Genomic DNA, 26,374 nt, shown 5'->3' on the forward strand with positions numbered 1-26,374 from the left:
CATGCTCACCAATATGTCTCTAGTGTCTGAAACAGTGCTGAACATAGAGTAGGTGCTCAATATATCTCTATAGAGATCTAAAAATAAAGATATATTGAGCACCTATTGTCTATTGATCGATCAATGATCTATACAGATTGATCATCCACTTATGTGTGTTTATCATCTATCTCTATCAATCTGTCACATTAATCTGTCAACTCTATTGTATCCATCAATCATCTATCCATCTGTTTGCCTATTAATGTATCCACCCATCTGTCTGTCTGTTAATCAATCTATGTATCACCTGTCTATCAATCTATCTTGAACACATATTGAATGAGTAGGGGCTGAATACATGGACTTCCCTCCATGCACTAGTTTCCAACAGATACTAACAAAATAGATGAATGGCCACAAAACTACTTTAGGGTCATATTTAAGGAGGTGATTTTTCACCAGTTAGGGGAAGATGGGAACCCTCCAGAACACTGCCCTTGGATCCTCCAAAGAAATGAGGATAAACACTTCCCTGAAATCGAGTTTTAAAACCAAGATAACCTGGGCAGGAGAGTTCTGGAGCAGCTGACAAACAACCTGGATCTAGTTTTTCAACCGAGGAGCCTGAAGGGTGAGGTGTGGGGCAGCCTGAGCTAGGGCCCTGCTGCTGTCACATCCTCCAAGACCTTCTCAAGGGGCCTCATTGTGGAAGTCCACCACCATCCACTGCAGAATGGTCAATTACCCAAATTCAAATACATATTCAAATTCAAGCTTAACATACTGCTCCCTGGCTTCCAACCAACCAATGGCTTTCCATTGCATTTATTTATTTTTTGAGTTTATAATGTGTATGTATATGTATATATTTCAATAGGTTTTTGGGGAACAGGTGGTGTTTGCTTACATGAATAAGTTCTTTAGTGGTGACTTCTGAGATTTTGGTGCACCCATCACCTGAACAGTATACACTGCACCCCATGTGTAGTCTTTTATCCCCTATATCCCCTCCCCTACATCCCCCAACCCTTGCCCATGAGTCCCCAAACTCACTGTATCATTCTTAAGCCTTGAATTCCTCATAGCTTAGCTCCCACTTATGAGTGAGAACATACAACGTTTGCTTTTCCATTCCTGAATTACTTCACTTAGAATAATGGTCTCCAATTCCATCCAGGTTGCTGCAAATACCATTGTTTCGTTCCTTTTTATGGCTGAGTAGTATTCCATGGGGTATATGTGTATATATATATATATATATATATATATATATGCGCACGCACACACACACACAATTTATTCACTCATTGATGGGCATTTGGGCTGCTTCCATATTTTTTGCAATTGTGAATTGTGCTGCTATAAACATGCGTGTGCAAGAATCTTTTTTGTATAATGACTTACTTTTCTCTGGTAGATAGCCCATAGTGGAATTGCTGGATCAAATGGTAGAACTACTTGTAGTTCTTTAAGGAATCTCCACATTGTTTTCCATAGTGGTTGTCCTAGTTTACAGTCCCACCAACAGCATAAAAGCGTTCCCTTTTCACCACATCCATGCCAACATCTATTATTTTTTGGTTATGGCCATTCTTGCAGGAGTAAGGTGGTATTGCATTGTGGTTTTGATTTGCATTTTCCTGATCGTTAGTGATGTTGAGCATTTTTTCATATGTTCGTTGGCCATTTGTTTATCTTCTTTTGAGAACGGTCTATTCATGGCCTTAGCCCACTTTTTGATGGGATTGTTTTTTCTTGCTGATTTGAGTTCCTTGTAGATTCTAGATATTAGTCCTTTGTTGGATCTACAGATTGCAAAGATTTTCTTCCACTCTCTGGGTTGTCTGTTTACTCTGCTGATTATTTCTTTTGCCTTGCAGAAACTTTTAAAATTAAGTCCTATCTATTTATCTTTGTTTTTGTTGCATTTGCTTTTGGGTTCTTGGTCATTAAGTCTTTGCCTAAGCCAGTGTCTAGAGGGGTTTTTCCAATTTTATCTTCTAGAATTTGTATGGTTTCATGTCTTAGATTTAAGTCTTTGATCCATCCTCAGTTGATTATTGTATAAGGTGAGAGATGAGGATTTGGTTTCATTCTTCTACACGTGGCTTGCCAATTATTTCTGCACCATTTGTTGAATAGGGTGTTCTTTTCCCACTTTGTTTTTGTGTGCCTTGTTGAAGATCAGTAAGTATTTGGCTTTATTTCTGGGTTGTCTATTCTGTTCCACTGTTCTATATGCCTGTTTTTATACCAGTACCATGCTGTTCTGGTGACTATGGCCTTATAGTATACTTTAAGGTTGGGTAATGCAATGCCTCCAGATTTGTTCTTTTTGCTTAGTCTTGCTTTGGCTATGCAGGCTCTTTTTTAGTTCCATATGAATTTTAGGATTGCTTTTTCTAGTTCTGTGAAGAATGATGGTGGTATTCTGATGGGAATTGCATTGAATTTGTAGATTGCTTTTGGCAGTATGGTCATGGTCACAATATTGATTCTACCCATCCATGAGCATGACATTTGCTTGTGTCATCTATGACTTCTTGCAGCAGTGTTTTGCAGTTTTCCTGGTAGAGGTCTTTCACCTCTCCTTGGTGGGTTTGGGTTTGTTCTTGTTTCTCTAGCTCATTAAGGTGTGACCTTAGATTGTCTATTTGGGCTCTTTCAGACTTTTTGATGTGGGCATTTAATGCTATGAACTTTGCACTTAGCACTGGCTTTGCTGTATCCCAGAAGTGTTGAATTCAGGAGCAAGTTATTTAGTTTCCATGTATTTGCATGAATTTGGGGGTTCCTTTTGGAGTTAATTTCCAATTTTATTCCACTGTGGTCTGAGAGAGTATGTGCTGTAATTTTGATTTTCTTAAAATTGTTGAGACTTGTTTTGTGGCCTATCATATGGTCTATCTTGGAGAATGTTCCATGTGCTGATGAACAGCATGTATATTCTGCAGTCGTTGGGTAAAATGTTCTGTAAGTACCTGTTAAGTCCATTTGTTGTAGGGTATAGCATAAGTCCATTGTTTCTTTATTGACTTTCTGTCTTGATGAACTGTGCCAATATTACTGTGTTGCTGTCCATCTCATTTCTTAGGTCTAGTAGTATTGTTTTGGGAGCCCCAGTGTTAGTGCATTTATATTTAGATTGTGGTGTTTTCCTGTTGGACTAGTCCTTTTATCATTATATAATGTCCCTCTTTGTCTTTTTTAATTGCTGTTGCTTTAAAGTTTTGTCTGGTAAGAATTGCTACTCCTGCTCACTTTTGGTGTCCATTTGCATGGAGTATCTTTTTTCACCTTTTTACCTTAAGTTCATGTGAGTCCTTAGGTGCCAGGCAAGTCTCTTGAAGACAGCAGACACTTGGTTGGTGAATTCTTATCTGTTCTGTGTCTTTTAGGTGAAGCTTTTAGGCCATTTACATTCAACATTAGTATTGAGATGTGAGGTACTATTCTATTCATCATACTATTTGTTGCCTGAATACCTTGGTTTGTTTCATTGTGTTGTTTTGCAGGACCTGTGAGATTTATGCTTTAAAGAGATTCTATTTTGGTTTATTTTGAGGATTTGTTTCAAGATTTACAGCTCCTTTTAGCAGTTCTTGTAGTGCTGGCTTGGTAGTGGTGAATTATCTTAGCATTTTTCTGAAAAAACTGTATCTTTCATTTATGAAGCTTAGTTTCACTGGATACACGATGCGTGGCTGCTAATTGTTTTGTTTAAGGAGGCTAAAGACAGGACCCTTCTGGCTTGTAGTGTTTCTGCTGTGAGAAATCTGCTGTTAATCTGATGGGCTCTCCTTTATAGGTTACCTGATGCTTTTGCCTCTTAAGGTTATTTCCTTTGTCTTGACTTTAGATAACTTGATGACTATGTGCCTAGGCATGATCTTTTTGCAATGAATTTCCCAGGTGTTCTTTGAACTTCTTGTATTTAGATGTCTAGATCTCTAGCAAGGCTGGGGAAGTTTTCCTCAATTATTCCATTATTCAAACTTTTAGATTTCTCTTCTTCCTCAGGAACACCAATTATTCTTAAGTTTGGTTGTTTAACATACCCCCAAACTTCTTGAAGGCTTTGTTCATTTTTTTAAAAATTCTTTTTTGTGTTTGTTGGAGTGAGTTAATTTGAAAGCCTTGTCTTCAAGTTCTGAAGTTCTTTCCTTTACTCGTTTGATTCGATTGCTGAGACTTTCCAGTGCATTTTGCAATTTTGTAAGTGTGTCTTTCATTTTCAGAAGTTGTGATTGTGTTCTATTTAGGCTATATTTCACTGGAGATTTTTCCATTCGTATCCTATATCATTTTTTTTAAGTTGGACTTCACCTTTCTCTGGTGCCTCCTTAATTGGCTTAATAGTCGAACTTCTTAATTGTTTTTCTGGTAATTCAGAGATTTCTTCTTGATTTGAATCCATTGCTGGTGAGCTAGTGTGATCTTTTGGGGATGTTAAAGCAAGCCGATTCACAATTCCTTGGCTGTCCCACAGTGCCTGCAGGGACAATCCACCTCCTTCAAAGGCTCTATGGATTCTCTTGGCTTTCCTGGCATGTTTCTGCAGTAGTTCTTGGAGCAAAAGTTCATGATGTGGGGCTCCATACGCTGCTCTGTCCATCCGAGTGGAAGCTGCAAGTTTGTCTTGCCTCCTATCCGCCATTTTCCCTCTATCTTTCCATTGCATTTAAAATACAACCTGAACATCTTTCCAGGGCCTGCAAGACTACTCCCTGAGGCCTCTTTCCTACCAGTTTCCTTCTCACTTGCTGCACCCAGTACCTTGGTCTCACTGCAACTCGAGTACTCCTAGCTCATTCCCAGTGCCTAAGGGCCTTTGTATATGCTCTTCTCTCTGCTCGGAATGCTCCAGATCTCCCAAGGACTGGCTCTTTTACAGGCTTTAGCTCTGCAGTGATCTCCTTAGAAAAGCCTTCCTAGATGAATCAGTCATTCTATTGAAGGTTATCCCCATCAATGTCCTGAGTCCCCAGCAATCACATGAATGAAGTTTTCTCTAGAATACCTGTCATTAGCTGAGCTGTTTGTTTTTGTTTATCTATTTGCTCACTCATTGGCTGGCTGTCTCATTGGAATGCAATTCCATGACCACAGGGGCCTGGTTTGTTTGGTTCACCACAATCCCTCCTGAACCTGGCACACTGTAGGCACTTGGTGACTACCTGCAGAAAGAATGAGCATCTTTTATTTCCAAGTCAACAGCATGAGATTCCCATGGATTGGAGAAATGTATCTGAGCTGTTCAGCCACCTGCTGTGAGCCAGGCACTATACAAGGCCCTGGGATAGTGCTAACACCAAGGAGATCCTAAATAGCCCACAGAGTGGTCCTGTAGTTCTTCCTTGCCCTTCTGTTCATTTGCCACTAAAATTAAGACTTTAGAAAAAATTCAAAATACAAGTTAGGGCTCTCTGCATCACATGCTGTTATTTTTGCCAGTGATTTTGATGGTTCTCACTCCAAGGGTACCAGACCTGTGTAGTGAGGACCACCCCCCCAAAAGCACTAGCCATGGAGCGGCCAACATCATTTGTCACTGCCAGAAGTACCCAGTCACCCAACAGCAGGCTGATAAACAGGGAGAGCCCAGACACCAGGCATTCATCTCTTTAATGGGACATTAATGTTGTCAATTGGCTGCTCAGGCCCCTAGCACAGAATCCAACTGGGGCAGTATCTAATTGCCCCCTGATGCCAGTAATTTATGGAATGGGCTCCCTTGGCTGCTCACATCCAGCAAATCCACTGGGAGTCTTAATTGAAAACAGTGGCTTAACAAGAAACTCTCACTGGTGCCTGTTTGTCATGGGGATACATACATTCGTTAGGCAGGGCCACAGAAGCTAGAGAAGGACTGTCAAGGAAAATATAAGAGGGTGGGACTCCCCCCTCCCCAACATACTCTTAGCCCCTCAAGATGTACCATAGTCTACAATCAGACTCTTGGTCCCTAATCCAGCAGTCAGAACCATTGTGACAAATCACGTCCTTAGCACTTAGGGATGTGAGGAAGGCAGAAACCAGGTGCTGCAGTTTTGTGTGAATAACACGCACCAGGCTTGATCATGCTTCCCCTTCCTTCCTGCACCACGACCCAAGTACACTCATTCATTCATTCAAAAGTCTTACTCAGCATCTACAAAGACTACATACTCTGTGTGTGCTGGGGATACCGCAGTGAAGAGGGAGACACAGTTCCAGCTCTCTTGTGAACAATCAATCAATGAGTGACCAGATAAAGCAACAAGATAATTTTAGATAGTAAATGCTAAGAAAAAGTATTAAAATAGGGAAGGGTTGGGTGGAGAATGTAGCTATTGCAGCAGCTTAAGTGGGTGCCGGGGAAGGTTTCTCTGAAGGTGTATCATTTGGATTTAGATCAGAATGATCAAAAACAAAGCTAGCTATGTGACCCATCTGTCCATCCATCCTTCCTTCAATCCATCATTCATCTACTCATCTAATCATATATTCAGTGATTGATCTGGTACTTCCCTTGAGCGAATCCAGGTGTGCTAAAAACTGTGGAGACAAAACCACAACTAAGCATAGGATTTGTGGCCAAAGAGACCTAGGTTGAATTTTGAGCTCTCCCACTTCCTAGCAATCCAGAAAATCTTTGGATCTCTATAAGCCTCAGTTCTCCATTCAGTAAAATGGGACTAATATTACTGACATTGGTTTAGGAGTCATCACTGGAAAAATTCAGAGGAGCAGAAATTCTACCCTAAAAAATACATCTGTGTTCCAGTTGGTTTGATCCTCCCCTGTTTAAGATGCTGGTGCCAGTGACTGGGGCCGGAGAACCTTCTCCGGGCACAGGGTTAGCTTATCTTTAGGGATCTCCAAGTCCTCTTCTCCTCCATCTCCAACTAGAAGTGTCAGATAGTGGAGTAGAATCTGGCCGAGGGAAATGCAAAATACAATGAAATGTGACAAGACCTGGCCTCTTACCTCGGAAAACTGAAGCCTCCCAAAGTCACTGGGTGGGCTTGCGATCTTGAAGACTTTTTTCGGCATCACCCAGGTCTCCAGAGTCTCTAGTTTGCTCACAGCCAGATTGGTAGCATGATGCTTGATCAGAAAGCCCTGGAAGCGGTCAGCAAGGAAGTAGAGGTGCACAGATGCTGGGTGGCCCATTGGGTAGTATCTGAAAACACAGGCGCTCATGCATTAGGGCCCAAGGTGTGTAGGATCACAGTGAGGCTCCCCACCCACCAAGCTAGTTTTCTTCCTAAAGCAGTCCCCATTGTGCACAATGCCTATTTTCCTTGCGTCCTCTGTATCTATGATCTCAATGACTATGAATACTTTTTTCTCCTGCTGATTATGAATGAAAAACATGCTGACTGTAGGAAAGTACAACAAAGAAAGTAAAATGACTACTTTCCATGCCTCTTCCCATACATAATGTCAATTCACAGATATTGAGTCCTCTGGTGCTGGGTACCGGGCAGTGAAAATGGTGTGTGAACACTCATATTGATGGATTTCCCTTCGGCCTTATTTCCTATGCATCTATTTGCATAAATACTACATAGTTGGCATCTATCTATCCTAGCTATTATTCTGTCTTCATTGTATAGTATTTCCTGAGGATTATCACATCTTTGAAAAGTCTCTGAAGACACGATTTTGTATGTGTTGATGCTCGGTGTGTTTCATCATAGTTAATACCAGATTTGATAGAGCAAGTTCCCTAGCACTGGATGATAACTCTAATTTTTTGCTTCTCTAAACAATGCTGCATTCAACATATTTGAGCAAAACCTTTCATTCGTCTCTCTCTCTCTCTCTGTTTAAATGTCTGAGGCTCTTCGTGTCTGCAGCTTAACTGTTTCAGAAGTACTGATTTATTCTCTCACAGTCCTTACCACTTACACTGGTTATCATCTTTAACCATGATTGCCAATCTGAGATAAACACACATGCACATACATGCAAAAGTGGTTTGTTGTTTTAAAATGCACGTCTTTGATCCACAAAAACTTGCTGGCTGAAAGGGGCAGGGAAGCGAAGCAGAGATGTCCGGAGAAAAGGGGGAAGCAGACGGCAAAAAAGGAGTACCTCGGAGGAGCCCAGTTTGGTATATTTCCTACTTGTCAGATAAAAAGCTGCCGCTTCTGCAATGTGTAAATTGCACAGCTTTATAAGGCGCTTGTGGGTCCTTCATAATAGCATTTCACAAATCATTGTCCCTGCTCAGCTAAACGCAGCCTTCCCTCTGGTCCTGATCTGGAGTTTTAAGTCTTTATGTCCAATTATAACAGTTAGGGAAGCTGCCTTCCTGTGTTCACACATCTCCTGAAATCATTGCCTTGTTACTGGGATGCCTTCCAGGGAGCATAGAAAAAACAAAAAAACTTGAACAGTCTTCAGATGGTTTGTTGGGCATTCACCGTTCATGCAAACCTGTTTTAAATCTGGACTTTGGGAGTGGAAAGTCCAGCGACTGTGCTGTCATTCTACCACTGCAGCAACATCTAGGCAGGGCTATCACATAAAACCTCCTGTGATGACACAAATATTTTATTTATTTATTTTTGAGGCAGAGTCTCACTCTGTTGCCCAGGCTGGAGTGCAGTGGCGTGATCTTGGCTCACTGCAACCTCTGCCTCCTGGGTTCAAGCGATTCTCCTGACTCAGCCTCCTGAGTAGCTGGGATTACAGGCATCAGCCACCACGCCCGGCTAATTTTTGTATTTTTAGTAGAGACGGGGTTTCACCATGTTGGCCAGGCTGGTCTCAAACTCACTCCTGACCTCAAGTGATCCGCCCGCCTCGGCCTCCCAAAGTTCTGGGATTACAGGTGTCAGCCACTGCGCCAGGCCAAAAGCTTTTTATTTCCATAGGATTTTGGGGAACAGGTGGTGTTTGGTTGCATGAGTAAAGTTCTTTAGTGATGATTTGTGAGACTTTGGGGCAGCTATCTCCCAACCCACTAGCAAAGTGTGACTGTTCAGCCCTTGAAATATGGCCAATGTGACTGAGGAACTGAATTTTAAATTGTATTTAGTTTTAGTTAATTTACACTGAAGTAGCCACTTGTGGCTACCGTATTGGACAGCAAAGATAGTCATGAAAGAGCCAGTGGTCACCTGCATTAATGTCCCAAATCTCCCATCTCCTTTATCTTATGCTTTCTTCCATGTGACTTTGCAAGTTTCCTTGTACCTGGGAGGCAGAACCTATTTTTCTACCTCTGGAATCTTCTTTCTTTGGACAACAGAAAGTGGTAGAAGGGCTGTCACGTCAGTTCTGAGCCAGGGCCTCAAGATGCCTTGCACATTTCTGTTTGCTTTCTTGCTCTTTTGAGGTCACCATGAGAGCATGCCTGGGCTAGCTTGCTGGAGAAGGAGACATTTGAAACAGCAGAGCTACGCCAGTTGTCCCAGCTGAAGCCATCCTAGGCTCAGGCAACTATTCCCAGCCAAGGACCACAGAGCCACCTCCCGACTTGCAGTTGGCTGCAGATAGGGGAGCAAGGCCTGCCCATACTGGGAAAACTGTCCAGCTGATCTGCGAACTTGAGCATTACATGAATGCATATTGTTTCAAAACACTGATTTGGGCGTTGTTTGTTTCACAGTGTTATCATGACAATAGACAAAGCACTGCCAGTGTGTGTTCTGTGAGGTGGGTGAAGCAGGAGAATTTGTTGTTATGGGAGTTAAAGGAAGAGAGCGTTTCCAGAAAGCAGCAGTCAAAAAAATTTAGAAGTCAATCTTTGATTACTTGCCTCCCTTCACCTTCTTTATATTTTTTGAGATGGAGTCTCTGTCACCCAGGCTAGAGTGCAGTGTCGTGAAACTGGCTCACTGCAACCTCTGCCTCCCAGGTTCAAGCAATTCTCCCTGACTCAGCCTCCCGAGTAGCTGGGATTACAGGTGTCAGCCATCACACCTGGCCCCTTCCATCCTCTATTCTCCTTACACACTGCCAGAATCCTGGTCAAAGCCACCATGCTTTTATACCTGGGCCTCTGCAGGAGCTTCCTTAATTGTCACCCTCTCTTACTTTTGCCCACTATAACCTGTTCCCATAGCAGCCACGTCCATCGTCCCTCACTTAAATGCCACAAGCACTTTGCTTCATGCTTTCAGTAAAATCCAAACTCCTTACCTGGTCCACAAAGCCCTGCCGCTTTCTCTAGCCCCCTTTTGTTTCCTGCTACCCTAATCCACCACTTCCTTCCTCATTGCTGCCTCTGACTTGTCACTCTCCCATGACTTTATCTTCATTTTTTGCACAGCATTTACCCTTATTGATCTTATATTCTGGTTTACTTGTGCTTAGGTACTGTCTGTCTGCACACTAGAATGGGAGGGCTTTGAGTTCACAGGCCTGGTCCGCCTGGATCAAGGCTGAATTCTCCGTGCCTAACACACAGGCTGACACATGATAGCTACTCAATCAGTACTTATTGAAGGAGTGAAAATTCTAGAAGGATTTTCTCTTGAACCTCAAGTTACATCTACAGTCCCTGTAACCAAGGAGTGAGCACAAAGCCCTCTGATGCCTCATCCTGACTGTATTTGGTATCTTAGTAATGAAAACTGTTAATGTCTCAAAACAGAGAAATAATCAAGATGCCGCACAATCAATCATCATCTACAGGAATGCAACCTCTACAGGAATGCAACCGAAGTATTTGTTTGGCCCAAAGGTGTTTTTCTTTCTTATTTAAATACGATGAGCACTAAAAAAAATTAGGAGATTTGGTTGGCAACTCCGTCTGCATTCCCACGGAATGTACTGGGGTTCAGCTCCATGGACCTCCAGGTTCCCATGGTCAGCCCACCCTGCAGGGGGCACACTGAGTGATTCTAGTGCTTCGTGCCTGCCCCGGAGGGCATTTGGGGACCTGCAATAAAATGCTGACATCCTTATTTCTGGATGGTAGATTATATGCAAACTTTACTCTGATTCTCTCAACCTGCCATTTCAGAAACTTCTGCAATGCACATGTGTTAGTTTATAATGAGAAAAAAAAATCAATAAACATTATTTAATGAAAGGTTATATTATAGACTGGAAAGGCACAATTTGCCTAAAATACCCAGATAAAACGAGACTGTTAAAGTTTTCACTTGCTGTTTCCCCACATGCCTTGGGGCTAGGAATCCATTCTCTTCTGCCTTTTGGGATAAGGGTCTTTTGTCCTGATTTATTTTCAGGCTCCTATTCATAAATACATCGGCTTTGCCCCCAGCAAGGCACCACAGTTCCATTACAATAAAAAACGAGGTGGATACCAGAGGATTCCTGGCTAGAGGCAACGTGACGGCTCACTTCATTCCAAAATGAGTACTAGGAGAAACTTTCAACGAAACTTTCAACAACCCTAGATAAATTGGGGGTGTCTTTTGGAATTTCCTGTAAGATCATTTACCTTATACATTCTAGGAAGCCTGCAACTGTAATTATTATGGAACGACATTTGCCTTCCAAGTGGCAGGCACTGCACTGTCTACTGGGGATACATGCAGGGATTCTGCTTCCAGACTAGCAGTGGAGGGAGAGAGACTCCCTGGTGACCTTGAGCCAAGATACCGCACATGCTGAAGGTGAAGTCCCTGAACTACTTTCAGCTTGGGAGACGGTGGGTGTGGGGTGAGCTATCTTAATAAGTGTCATAGAGGAGGTGGTCCTTGGATGGCTTTGTTGACTTGAGAATGAGAAGGGGTGGCTGTGCAGTGGGAGGCAGTGAGCAAAGAAAACACAGGGAGAGAACAAGGAATTGTTACCATCACACACAGTAGGTTCACTGTTGGCTGCATCATAATGGCAACTGGCAACTAAGATACCAGCAATGACCTGAACCCTGAGCAGTTAGTTAGTACATAAAATGCTGTTAAAATGGGAATAACAAGGCTGGGCGCAATGGCTCATGCCTGTAATCTCAGCACTTAGGGAGGCTGAAGTGGGAGGATTACCTGAGGTCAGGAGTTCGAAACCAGCCTGGCCAACCTGGTGAAATCCTGCCTCTACTAAAAATACAAAAATTAGCTGGGTGTGCTGGTACATGCCTATAGTCTCAGCTACTCAGGAGGCTGAGGCAGAAGAATCGCTTGAACCTGGGAGGTGGAGGTTGCAGATATCACTCCAGCTTGGGCGACAGAGTAAGACTCTGTCTCAAAAAAACACTGTATAACTAACTCATCAGGTAGTTTTTGATGATTATCTCCTTTATACTTTACAACACCTTATGATACAAAAATGATGAGTATTACTCTTCTCATTTCACAGATGAGGAAACCGAAGCTCAGAGAGATGAGTGAGTTGCCCAAGGTCAATAGCTTGTAAGCAGAGTTTAAACTGCAGGTCCTGGGTTCCTAACCCACACTAGTCTCCCTTTAAACTAAATCAGAAACTTTATGGAGAGAGAAGCCGAGGGATGTGAGGAGGTGATGGGACAGTGTCACAGCCCTGCAGAAACCTTGCTGGCCAGGGATGAGACACCAGGTGGGAAACCTGCCTGTGTTTTCAGAGAGTTAGTCAACAATCTTCTTCCCCCCAGCCCCGTCAGAGACTGACGCTTAAAAAAAAAAAAAGATGCTATGTTGTTAAATGAACAAGAAAAAGAAGGAGAGTGATTAGAGGCACTTCTGGGAATCTATCCTAAGGAAATAATCAAAAGAGAGAATGGAAAAAAAGGGCTTTCTGAGAAAAGATATTCATCAGAACATTATTTACAACGGTACATTACTGACAATGGCAATAGTGAAGGGCCAGATTAAGCAAACTCTGGAACTTCTGCTCAGTGGAATACTAGAGGCATTACAATTGCGGAAGCTACTGAGCAGCGTGGAGAAATGGGGGCTAATAGTATAATGCCAAGGGAAGAAAAGAGGATACCCAATTCTTGTTGCAATTATGTAAATATCCAAAATGCATATTGCTTCAGAACAAAAGAAAGGGTACACAACGTGAAAGTCTTGACTGGCTTAGGGAAAGAGATGAGAGGAGAAGGGATTATGTTGAATTATTTTCCTACCTCCCCCTCATCTTCTAGAACACTCTTTCCTGAAGTGTTGGCAGTTAGTGGTAGATGAGACAATTGTAAGGGGTGGTTGAGAAGTTTCAACAATAGTTCTGCCTATTAATTTTCTTTGTGATATTTTTAGGTGTGATGACATTATGGTGAATGTTTTTAAAAGAGTTATTTTTCAGAGATACATTATTAAAATATTGATGGCTGAAATGATAGGATGTCTGGGATTGACTTCAAACTGATCCGGGAGGAGGCGGAAGGTGGGTGAAGATGAAAATGAAACAAGATCAGCCCCGAGTTGGAAACTGCCGGGGCTGGGTGACGGGAACATGGGGTTCCACTGTTCTATGTTGTACATCTTTGACATTTTTCCATCAAAAAAAGTTTTGTACCTTCCACTTAAGACAAATGCTACATATGATATGGTGACAAAAAGCTTCCTTCTAAAGTATATATATGTAGCATGAAGAATGAGTAAAATCATTGGGTACATAGGATATCTGGTATCTGAGAAAGTAAAGCACAGCTTGGATTGGAAATGCCACGCACGCTAGGAGGGTGGCGTTAGATGAGTTTTGGGCAAAGGAAGAGAGAAAGCATAGGGTGGCATTGCATTGCAGATCCCTAAAGAGGAAGAAGGACCCCCACTCTGTACCCTGAGCCTCCTCTCTGCATCCCATACAGGGCTCACCGGCAGCTGTTCTCCCCATCCGTGTGCAGGGACGTCTCGGCCCGTCGAAGACCCAGGCGGGCAAAGGAGTGGTACAAGGTGAGTGTCACGTCGCTCAGGCTGTGGATGCCGTCAGGCTCATCGTAGACATTCTCCCAGTAGGAGCGCAGGCCCGGGGTACCTGCAGGGTAGTTCCCGTACAGGTAATAGTCCAGCTGCCCAATGATTTCCTGATTCACCACGGCTTCAAACTTGCGGGCAAAGAAGGTAGGCCGGGCTGTCTGCTGTACTCATGGGATTAAAAATAGAAAAGCCACATCAGTGAGTGCTGGGGGTTGGGGGGAACCTAAGGGCATATCCTGTGGTTAGAAGCAAAGCTCTGCTGGACCCGAATTAGCTCTGATACTTTTTGCACCTCTGTGTTCAACATCTGTAAAATGGGTTATAATACGGGGGTGAGGAGGACTAAATGAGTTAATCTGTGCAGAACATCTAAAGCAATGATAGGCACTTAGTAAGCATCATTTAGATGTCTGTTAAATAAACTAAATAATTTTAGATGGTAATAGCTGGGATGGATCTCAGACATCATTTAGGTACAGGTCACAGGCTAGTAATCTAGGACAAATACAGCCTGCAGATGTATTTTAGCTAGCCATATTTAAAACATGAAAGAGTTCACGGAAATTCTTTTGGCTTCTCTTTAAACAGCAATAGATCTGGCAACCCCAGGCCCACACTCCACATGGTAACAACTGGTTAAAGCTGAAGGGTAGTGGCTGTTCCTTTAGACAGCACCTAGGTTCTTCTGCTCACTGCAGTCTCCACCACGCCCTATTGCCTCTTTGGTATTTCAGCCAACTTGCAGACTCACAAGGGATCAGAATCTCTGGGACTTTGAAAAATTCAGATTCCAGGCCAGGCACACACCTGTAGTCCCAGCTGCTCAGGGGGCTGAGACAGGAGAATCACTTGAACCTAGGAGGTGGAGGTTGCAGTGAGCCGAGACTGCTGCTGCACTCCAGCCTGGGTGACAGAACAAGACTCTGTCTCAGAGAAAAAGGACCTACTGAGTCAATAGCTCTGGAGTGTAGCTCAAAAAAAAATTCCCAGGTGATTATGATTCAGTGTTTCAGGACCACTGATAGCAACCAAACTCTCAAGGAAACAGGCCCAGAGATGGGAGGAAGAGTCAGGGTCCAGGGTTAAAGAAATACTAAGCACCTGTAATCTACCAGGTGTTATACTTTATATTCAGTAAAAGGCCAGACAGTAAATATTTAAAATAAAATAGCTTTGAAACCTTCAACTTCGCTTTTATAGCATAAAAGCAGCCACAGACAAGAACAAGAGACTAAATAAATAGGTATGGCTGTGTTCCAACTAAACTTCATTTATAGAAGCAGGCAGTGAGCTGACTTTGACCCCCAGGGCTAGAGTTTGCTGACCCCTTGTGTAGGGCTGCAGAGACAAATAAAACACAGGTCTCTCCCTTGAGGAGCTTATTAGTGTTATTATTGACCTAAATTTGGGTCCAGCACTGTTTTCAGGGTGGTAGATTAATAGCAGCAACAACTACTGACCACACACAATACACAGGGCAATGGACTTACTTATGTCATTACCTCTAATTTTCCCTGTAACTTGGCAAGGCAGGTATTATGATTCCCATTTTACAGATGAGAAAACTGAGCTCAGAGAGGCAAAGCGATATGTACAGACTCACACCATTGTAAGATTTGAAGCCCAAATGCATGACTCCAAAATCCAAGCCCTTTCTACTGTATCACTCCAGGACTGAGGCAACTGAGTAAACTGGGAAGCCCCCTGATCATTAAGTACCCTTGGTGTTATTCTAAACATCTCATTGCCAATCTGCTTCAGGAAACCTCTCTGTGGTGGGGAGCACAGCTTAGCACTGTAGAGAGTTAGACCACCTGAATTCAAATCCTCATTTGGCTACTGTCTAGCTGTGCAGGTCAAGTTACTCAAACTCTCTGGGCCTCAGCATCCTTAAAATGGGTTACTAGCATAGTGTCTAGCACATAGTGTAGGCTGCTATTTGATTATTATCACTAGCCCCTTCTTACCAGGAACCCATCTAGGGGCAGAACAAACTCCTTTCTCTGCCTGCGATTCTGACCATAGCTGGATCTTCTAACAAACAGGGCACGTTACCATATTATTCTTTCTCTCCAAGTTCTTCGCACAAGAACTCTGAGTTCCTTACAGGCAGCAGTGTCTTGACTCTAGATCTTGGGGGATATTCTTAATCTCCTCTGCTTGTTGTGAACACATGAGGCACTCCTTGTCAGAGGCTACAATGTCCCCAGGATGCCAGGCTAGGATACAACTGCTTGTGCCTGGGGGAGTGCAGGGCTCTGGGAATCAGCACATGGAGGTTTTGTGCTCTAAGTGATGAAGATTGATTCTCTGCGATTAGGGCAGTGAGGGACGGGTCCTATCCAAACATGGGAATTCATTGAATAGGTCAAACAAACATTCCCCTGCAACCCTCTTTCGGCTCAGCATATCCTTTCTGCAGGGAAGATGTGAGTTTAGGCAGCTCCCTGTCTGCCAGCTTAAGGTGGCTGGAGCTGCTGTGTGGGAACCTTAAGGGGAATATGAATGACAGAAAACCTGCAGTGTACTCTGCATTCATACAGGCACAAAACCAGGAAGGCAGCAGGGAACTGCTGGAAAAAACCCCACTTGGAACACCCCTCCATGCCTTCGTTTCCTTACCTGAACAATGAAAGTGATGTCTGCCCCAGTAAAGCCAATGCCCACACAGCCCGGCACAGAGGAGATCAAACACAAACAAACAGCATCCCGCTCCACATCAAGGGCACCTTGGCTGGGTTATGAGCCTGGCATTGTGTCCCTGCCTTCCTGTGTTAGTGGTTTGGGAAGTAGCATACCATCTCTACACGGTGGCTCTAGTGACCTCAGAGTGATTCGCTTAACCATTCAGTGGCATTCATATTTGTGCTCTCTGCTGCTAGGTGTGGGGAGGGCTGGAGGAAGAAGCCACCATGCTGGCTTGGAGGGAGCAGAGCAGGAAGGGGTGCCCATCTTGGGGCCAAGCACTCTCAGGGCTCATGGTAAGTGGATGAGCATTCCCCACCCTCCTGCTCTGCCCTTCCCCAGAACTGTAAATTGTTAGGCTGCCCAGAGACAGCTGTAAAGGGGATAACGTTCTACCTCTTCTTACTCCTTCAAGTACACAGAACACAGTGGTTTCCAAACCTGGCTGCTCCTCAGAAAAGTGCAATTCATTAAAAAAACAAATTCGTCGATATCACCGATGAGGGGTTCTCAACCAGAGGTGCTGCTAAGCATCCTACCCATGCACGGGACAGCATGTCCCAACAGAGAATCATCCAGCCACAATGGCAAGAGTTCTGAGGTTGAAAAGCTCAGCCCTAGATATATACTTAAAAGCATATTCCTGGGTACAAATTTAACAAATATTTTGGGAGATTCTGATGAAAAGGGAATAAAGAGAAGATGATATGAGTATGGCCTTTGGAAAGTTTTTTTTAACCTTTCTGTGCCTCAGTTTTCATATCCCTAAAATGGAATAATAATGAAAGGTCATTTGTTGTTTTTGGGTTAATAAGTCAATGTGGTTAGAACATCCCTGAAGTAAGTGCTCAATAAACACTGGCTATTGTTGATACCGTTAACTATTATTATCAACAGCCAGGTTTGGGCACCATGTGATAAGATGACCTGCAGGTCTGGCCTTGGATTTCTGCAGAGGTTTGTTGGGAAGGCATCACTTAGGAGGCTGGCAGACCATGAGAAAGTCTCACCTGGAAGCGGTGGAAGTCCTGCGGCTTGAAGTCATTGGGGGAGCAGCCGCACCAGTCCACGATGTGCTTGTACTGGCACTTGCAGCCCAGCTTGCGATTCCAGTTGGTGATGCGCAGGTTGTTGTCCACCATGGTGTCGCAGTGGGGGCTGTTCTCCAGGACTGTATGGAAGAAGGACTGCAGGGGAGAGAGGGACCCAGCCTGAGACCTCTCCCAGCCTCCCACAGATGAACTGGGGTGGGAAATGGTGAACCCTTGCTCTGAGTTCATGTAAGAACTGGTTGTTTAAAAGAATAAAAGAATGTGGCATCTCATCAGAAGCTGGGCAGCTTCCTGAACTGCAAGCCAAATAAACCTCTTTTCTTTATAAATTACCAAGCCTCAGATTTTCCTTCATAGCAATGCAAAAATGTATAACACAACTACCCGACTGTCAAGGGACTCTTATGTTCTCTGCATGCATTCGAGGTCAGCTGCCCATGTGGTCCAACTCAGAGCGCAGGTGGATGCTCTGTCCAACAGACAAATCAAAGGGATTCAAGTCTGACTAGTGTGCTGGAATTTCACCCCTGGGGGGTAGGGAGACCAGATTGATGGTTGCATTAGACCCAGGGCTTCCTGCATCGCGGGACGGCAACATAGGGAAGGGAGTGGGTGGGGCTGCTTGCTGTCCATGGTACTGAACCAGGTGCCGTATTTTCATATTTTCTCCCTAATCCCAGGATTCGATTCTTGGCCAACTGCTTTAAGGGATCTGAGAAAGAGGCCATGTTGGATCTGAAAATAAAAACTAGAGGAGAAACAATCACTGGAGTACTTGAGAGACTGCCAGAGAGTGAGAGAAAGATTTCTATAATAGACAGTCCCAGGCAAATATATTTCCTTCCTGTTCTCTCTCCCTAAGGGAAGCTGTTGGGGAATCTGTGTCTGCCCGTTACAAGTTTATGGGCACAGCCTTCTGATTTCTTCTAAACCAGTCCTCTTGAAGTGGTCTGGGAGAAGGGAGGGAAGGCAGAGATGCAGGAGGTGGGACTGAACAGAGACCCTGGAGTATATGTGCTTGTGTGTGCTGGGGCCAGGGAGGGGCAGAGAAAGCACACACACGGACCTTTGGTCACCAGTATCGTGGTGGGCGTCTTGATTAAAAATAGCCAAACTCCCAAACAATCCCTTCTAAATGGATGGGTGGGTAAATGAGGCTCCACCCACCACCCCCTGCTGACCTTCCTGTGACACTAAATGACATGCCCATGAACCTGGATTTTAAGCTTGAATTGCCTACAAGCCCAGGGAGGCATACATTCTCCAACAAGCAGTGGGAAAATGTACCCAATTACTGATTGCCCTGTGTCCTTTCATAATGATACAGAAATTCCCTGCAATATAATGGATGAGGAGGTTATCAGAATTGAGAGAAGAGGTGATTTTTGCTGAAATAGGATTAAAAGCTGATTACTTAACATGTGTGCAGAATAGTAAAACCTGGCCCAGTGATGACAAGCTCATCATCCCTCTGGGTGATGGGGGCAGTCAGCCCTCCCCGGAGCCTGGCACTGCCCCAGACACAGGTGAGAGATGTACTGGGAGTGTGGCCTGCAGAAACACACATAACCTATGTGGTCCCGGGAAGGAACAAGGGACCATTCATGAGAAATGCCATAGACTCAATAGAAACGGAACCAGCTCTGCACTGTTCTCAAGCTGGATTGGAAATGAGGGTGCAATCAACCTGGAGGTCAGGAAGATGAATCTGGAATCCCTCAACCCAGCTCTGACCGGCAGGCAGCTAAGGGAATGTCAGTGACAATCCTTCAGAACTGGATCCCCTCCCCACTTCTAGATGGGGCTGGGACTGTTTTAGAATACTCTGGATTAATGGAGGATGACTTATGAAACCAACACCCTTTTCTTCAGGGAATAAAAGAGCAATGTTCAACATGAGAAAAGGCATGCTTGGTGTAAAAAGGTGGTCATTACATGATTGGTCATTGTGAAGGATGCGTCAAAAGTTGATGTGGCGGCCAGGCATGGTGGCTCATGCCTGCAATCCCAGCACTTTGAGAGGCTGAGGCAGGAGGACCACTTGAGGCCAGGAGTTCAAGACCAGCCTGGCCAACATGGCAAAACCCCATCTCTACTAAAAATACAAAAATTAGCTGGGTGTGGTGGTGGGCGCCTATAATCCCAGCTACTCAGGAGGCTGAGGCAGCAGAATTGCTTGAACTCTGGAGGTGGAGGTTGCAGTGAGCAGAGACTGTGCCACTGCAGTCCAGCCTGGATGACAGAGGAAGACTGTCTCAAAAAAAAAAAAAAAAAAAAAAAAGTTGATGTGGGTGTGTCCTGAAAGGGTCAGCATATACAGTTGTGCAGGTTACACACTACATACCTTTTAGGGGTGCCATCAGCATTGTGGATATCAGAAGGGTTTTTTAAATAACAGTTTTCTGGAAAATAGCCATAAGGTTCTTGTTCTAACAAAATCTGTGTATCATGTGATTTTTATGACCAGTGAAAGCCAAGTATCTTGAGGAAGAGCTGCCTTTTCTATTTTGCACAAAGACACTGTGTGGACTGCTGGTGGTAGCACCGTGTGTCTACTCCACGCAGCCTCTGTGCAGACTGGAGGGAGACCAGGCATCCTGCTAAGACAGCAAGGATGTCTGGGTGTGTAGAGGACAATGTAGGTGGACCCAGAATCTCTTTGCAAAAATTCAGCATCTGCTTTGCCACAAAGGCTAGAACAAGCCCCTGTCTTTCTTGGGAAAATTTTCCCAGATACTCACCTCAGCAGGAAGCAGGGTGTAGGAGTAGAACTGTTTCATCTTGGTCACCAGATCGTCTGTGGAGAAGGTCACATATTCTACAAACCTCCGGTTCAGCAGGAACCAGTCCGAACCGCCATCCACAGCAATGCCCTCTGGGATCCGCCGATCTCCCAGGCGCCACATGTGAGCGTCGCACTCCAGGAAGAGCCGATCCAGGCCCTGCTTCCGAATGAACCTGGGAGGGAGAAAGCTGCCCTTAGCCCAGAGGTGTCCTGAAAGACAGAACTCCAGCCAGAGTCCAAATAAAACAACACAATCATAGCGATGACGGCAATTATTGAGTGCCTGTTGTGTGCCAGGTACTGCTCCAGGGCTCTGCATGGAGTTTATCACTTGATCCCCACAAGTGAGGCATGTCACTGTATTTACCCCTATGATGCAGGTACTATTTGACCCCCAACTTTCATATGAGGGCACTGAGGCTTAGAGAGCCCAGGGGACTTACCCAGCACAGTCAGATGACAGTGATCATCTGCTACAGCTACTCCTTCTCTAGAGAACTTTGGCAACAACTTCCTTATGCCATAGAGGTCTTGGCAGTTTAGTGAATGCAGACCATGGACCCTTGTCTCAGAATAGTACTCTTCAATGCATACAACAAAATATACAGAGTTATGAAACAGCGAAAAATAAAAATCCACCAAAGTTCTGATATAAAGTAATGCCTGTGCTTCTTGACTCACACATTATATACAGGATTACAACATTTTTAAAATTTTTATTTTTTGAGACAGGGTCGTGTTCCGTTGCCTAGGCTGGAGAGCACTAGTGTGATCCTAGCTCCCCGCAGCCTCAAACTCCTGGGCTCATGTGACCCTCCTGCCTCCAGCTCCTGAGTAGCTAGGACTACAGGCATGCATCACCATGTTTGGCTGATTTTTAAAATTATTTTTGTAGAGATGGGATCTTACTATGTTGCCTAGACTGGTCTTGAACTTCTGGCTTCAGGCTCCCAAAGCACTGGGATTACAGGCATGCACCACCATGTCTGGCTGCTGCTTAAATTTTTTTGTAGAGACAGGGTCTCACGATGTTGCTTAGGCTGGCGTAAAACTCCTGGCCTCAAGCAATCCTCCCACCTTGGCCTCTCAAAGTGCTGGGATTATAGGTGTGAGCTACTGCATGGGGCCTGGATTACAAAATACATTTTAAAACACTGAATGTATGGTACTACGTGTGTTTCTTTATTAATACATTAAATAACAAGATATCATGGCAGGTCTATTAAATCCTGTAATTTTTTTTTTTTTTTTTTTTTTTTTGAGACAGGGTCTCACTCGGTAGCTCAGGCTGGAGTGCAGTGGCATGATCTTGGCTCACAGTAACCTCCGCTTCCTGGGTTCAAGTGATTCTCCTGCCTCAGCCTCCTGAGTAGCTGGGATTACAGGCACACACCACCTCGCCCAGCTAATTTTTTTTTTTTTTGTGTATTTTTAGTAGAGATGGGGTTTCACCATGTTGGCCAGGCTGGCCTTGAACTCCTGACCTCAGGTGATCCACCCACCTTGGCCTCACAGAGTGCTGGGATTATAGGTGTGAGCCATTGCGCCTGGCCTAACTCCTGAAATTTTGAAGTAGTGGTGAGCATAAATGATATTTAGAGGTATCTGCACCAACTATAATGTGATAGGAAAATAGATGATTCCTACTGGTGACCGAGTCAGTTACTGCTAATACTACTGTGATTTGTTACCTACCTTTAGCTAGATTTCAGTTAGAATTCCATTAAAAAAGATAGCATTTTCTTCTCATCCAAAATCACGAACCTCCCCTGAATTTTTCCCATGAACCCTAGATTAATAACTCCTACTCTAGTAACTATATACATATAATCATCTTGTTTAGAATTTTGCAAGGCAGGCTGGGCAGAGTTGGCATTTCCTATTTTGCAGATGCAGAAACCAAAGCTGTTCAGGTCCCAGAGCTGGTGACGTGGGCGTGTTGGGAGGGTGGTCAGAGCTAGAACCAAGGCTTTTGGGCCAAACGCTCAGTCCATTAGCAATTAGCATTCATTGCACACATAACCATCATTGCCATTACCATCATCACCATTTTCATTATCATCACTGTCACTGCCACCATCATCATCATCTCCATCTTCATTATCAGCACCACTATCACCATTTTCACGTATTATGTGCCAGGTACTGTGCTGGCCCATGGTAGAGGTCAAGGAGAAGTAAGGACGAGCTCTGCCTCCACCATTTTCACGTATTATGTGCCAGGTACTGTGCTGGCCCATGGTAGAGGTCAAGGAGAAGTAAGGACGAGCTCTGCCTCCTAAGGAGCTAGTTATCTAGATGGGAGCTTACAGTCTAGAGTTGAACTCAGGGATCTTTCTGCTCCTTCAGGCTGCTGGCCCTTACACACGACCAGGACTCTGGATTTTTCAAGCCCTTATAAATAACTCTATTGTATGAATGCTTCTCCACACCACCACAGTTTCCCTACACATGTGCCTTCGGTCATGGACTCTGTATGTGCTGGGAATGATTGTCTTCTTCCTCTCCCCTTCAGTGCTCCCTGAGTGAACTTCAATTCATCGATTAGATTGCAGACCAAAAGCTACTCTCTCAGTCCTGACAGTCTTACAACACTGTAATTTCTTCCACCATCATTGCCATTACCATCATCACAATTTTCATTATCACCACTGTCATCACCACCATTGTCATCACCACCACCATCGTCACCAATTTCAGTATCACCACCATCTTCATCCCCATTATCACTACCACCATCACCATGGCAATGAAAACATATGAGCATTATCATTCCAAGGGCTTTATATGGATTATCTACTTTAATTCTCATGAAAACCCCAGAGACAGTACTTTTATTAACCCATATTTACAGGTGTATGAACTCAGCAACTTGCCATAGCACATTTCTGTGATTCTGTGATTACTGTCTACCCTTTCCAGTAGACTACAAGCTTCATGTGAGCTAGGGTTGTTCTTGTTTTTACTCATCACTCTGTGCCTGGCACACAGTAAGTGCTTAGTGAGTATTCAAAGAATGGATAGATACTCAATCCATCAATAGGCAAATACATGTCCAGCACCTACCACAACCCCAGCCTTGTGGCGGGTACAGTGAAAGACATGAAACACTATAAACAACAGGCTTTATCTTCTAGGAACTCATAGTCTGACTGAGTAAATATGATACAGGCACATGTAACCATAGGTTAAATGAGTTTCGAGGAACTTCTGGAAAAATGGGGACTAGGGCAAGGCTGAAAAGCCAGCATACTGTGGACTTGGTTGGTGGTCAGGGATGGCGTCATGGATGAGGCAGGGCTTGAGTAAGGCTAGGAGGGGTGCAGGGAGGACAGAAAAATGGACATTCTAGACAGAAAACAGACTCATCAGAGATCTGGGGAGCAGACCAGTTTGGCTTAATTGGGAGATTGCTTTGGGCAGATGACACAGATTGAAAAGGTCATACGTTTTTAATAAAGATAACATCCACACGATGTAAAATAACAAGAGACCAAGAAATGATTTGATGATGAAGGGGATCTAAGTGTCTCGAGGAAGAGCTGCCTTTTCTATTTTCCACAAAGGCGCTATGTGGATTGCTACAGGCAGCACCGAGTGCCTACTCCATGCAGGCTCCATGCAGACTGGAGGGGGATCAGGGGCTCTGCTATAACAGCAGTGGTTTAAAATTGAGCATTTAAGGTGTACAGTTTAGTGGAATTAGTTCATTAACAATGTTGTCCAACTGTCACCTCTGCCTAGCTTCAAAACATTTCATCAGCCCCCAAAAGAAAACCCCATACACATTACACAGCCACTCCCCATTCATGCTAGCCCCTGATAACCATCAGTCTGTCTTCTGCCTCTATGGATTTACCAATTCTAGATATTTCATATAAAGGCAGTCATACAATATATGGCCTTTTGTGTCTGCATCTTTTGCTTCGCATAATGTTTTCCAGGTTCATCCATGCTGCAGCAGGTATCGGTGCTCCATGCCTTGTTTTTGCCTGCTCAGCATCCATTTATGATTTTTCTGGGAACCACATTTTGCTTTACTTTGGACTCATCCTTAAATCTCAGTTTACTTGGGTCTGTATCCTCACCCTAGCACCAGGGGTGGGAACATGACCCAGGATGGATCAGAGCATCCCATCTGTCTGGCCTCCATAATCAGTTCAGGGATGGGCCAGCAATGCAAGCTGGGTCTGAGACTAGGTCTTGGATTGTTGCTGGAGTTACTGAGAAGCAGGGGCTTTTCTATGAGATTTCTGGCAGGGAGGATGTGAGCCTAGGGCTGCTGGTAGCCATCTCATCACCATGAATATAGAGGTTGTCTGACAATGGAGCAAACTGGAAATAGGAGACAGAAAGACACAGTGCCAAGCGCTTGATGGGTTCACTTGAGATTCTGGATCTCACTGTGCCTGACCCTCACCCAGACTTGTGTGTTATGTGCTTAAGGCATTTTTGAGATGAGATTCCTCACTTACATTTGAAAAAGTCCTAATACATGCCTGAATGATTTCAACTTCATCACAACCATGATGTGTGGGGAGGTTCTTAGGCTCCAGACAGGGCAGGTAGCCAGGGCTGTGGCACAAAAATGCTTCCTCTTCCACTGAGCCAGTCTGCTCAGAGTTCTAGAGCTGTCTGCATTTCTGCAACAGACCTCGTTACTCTGTCTTCAGACTGGAGTTACCTGTCTCCTCGCAGGTAGCCTTTATTCTCACTACAACACACTTTGGCTCCGGACTTTGTGCCTCCCTTCCAGGTCCTAGGACAGTGCAGGTCAGCTGCTCAAGAAAAGTCTACTGTGATGAGGAGACTTCAGGGTTTGGAAGCTGAAGATGGTCCTGCCCTGGTAGTCACGCTGAATTCCAGAAAGAATTCCCTCTCACCGGGCTTCCCACAAATCCACTGACATTCACTCAAGGGAATTACTTGAAACCTCATTAGTAAACCTACATTCTTAGCATTTCTTTTCTGCATGAGCAGAAAACCCACCTCTAGACATTGGCTACTATGGAAGATAATGACATAATACATCTAAGTCATCACAAAATGGATGATGGTGTAATGAAATGGCGATGACGGTAACGCTGGCAGGGAACAGACTTAATTCGGCTGAAATGTGCTTTTCATCTGTGGGGCAGTGTGGTTTTACCTGTCACCAGCTGGGTGACTTCAAAATGTTAAGGAGTCCTCTCTGAGTCTCAGTTTCTTTCTTGGTAAAATACAAAGTTGGTCTAGATATGGGTTGTAAAGTTAGATCCCTACAGGGCGGTCAGACAGATAATGCAAGCGTGTGAAGCAGCCTGAATACGAAAAAACAAGGACTGATGAAATTAGCAGAGAAGTGAAGAACACACATTCTGAAATGCACTTCCACTCCTTTAAAATAAAAAAGCACTTCTGGTTGAATAAAACATCTCTCTAGGATGAATCCAGCCCATAAGCCATCGGTCCAGTCACAATAATCCTGGGTTAAGTAATTCCCAAGGTACTCTCCAGCTTTGATATTCTATAAGTCACATTGTTATACTCAGGAAAAGGGCATGGGGCAAGCAATACATCTCATATGGATACACGGGAGCCCAGAGAAGACTGGCAACTTTTCTAAGGACACACAGAGGACTCAACACAAGGGTAGAACCAATCAAAAGACCCAGCTGTCCTATGTCACGGGTCTTGCTCTTTCTCTAACACATCTTTCCACATGCAAAATCTGAGCTCATTAGCAAAGCCATGTTCTTGCTAGAGAGCAGTCCTCTCTGTGTCTCAGTTTCCCCCTTGGTAAAATACAAAATTGGGCTAGGTCTGGGTTGTGAAGTTAAATCCCTATAGGGGTCAGACAGACAATGGAAGACAGATAATCCAAGCTCATTAGCAAAGTCATGTTCTTGCTGGGAAGGAACTCAGCGAAGATTTTTTGTAATACAGTATTAACCCACTGAAATGTAACTGAGCTCTAACTGGGTCATCAAAGGAAGCCCCTGAGTTTAGGAAAATAAAACCCTGCCTTGACTCTGGCTAGTGCTAATTATACAAAAATGTCCAGTCGATGCACTTAACCATGCTTGAAA

General features: G+C 44.2%; 1 protein-coding gene and 1 long non-coding RNA gene across 2 annotated transcripts in view; one reads left to right on the plus strand and one right to left on the minus strand.

Annotated features, from left to right (window-relative positions):
* XYLT1 (xylosyltransferase 1) overlaps positions 1 to 26,374 on the minus strand; it is a 369,232-nt gene that overhangs the window by 18,397 nt on the left and 324,461 nt on the right. The window contains exons 7-10 of the mRNA XM_034939970.3: positions 20,263 to 20,479; positions 17,480 to 17,656; positions 13,683 to 13,945; positions 6,952 to 7,147 (exon numbers count right to left, since the gene is read on the minus strand). Coding sequence (XP_034795861.3) covers positions 6,952 to 7,147; positions 13,683 to 13,945; positions 17,480 to 17,656; positions 20,263 to 20,479 — 853 coding nt within the window. The remainder of the gene's footprint in view (positions 1 to 6,951; positions 7,148 to 13,682; positions 13,946 to 17,479; positions 17,657 to 20,262; positions 20,480 to 26,374) is intronic.
* LOC130540897 (uncharacterized) lies at positions 13,714 to 17,853 on the plus strand. The gene is made up of 3 exons (XR_010110506.1): positions 13,714 to 13,760; positions 16,667 to 16,765; positions 17,367 to 17,853. It is a non-coding gene; the product is annotated as an uncharacterized LOC130540897 (long non-coding RNA).

The sequence above is a fragment of the Pan paniscus genome, chromosome 18 (assembly GCF_029289425.2).
Source record: "Pan paniscus chromosome 18, NHGRI_mPanPan1-v2.0_pri, whole genome shotgun sequence".
NCBI classification, from domain to species: domain Eukaryota; kingdom Metazoa; phylum Chordata; class Mammalia; order Primates; family Hominidae; genus Pan; species Pan paniscus.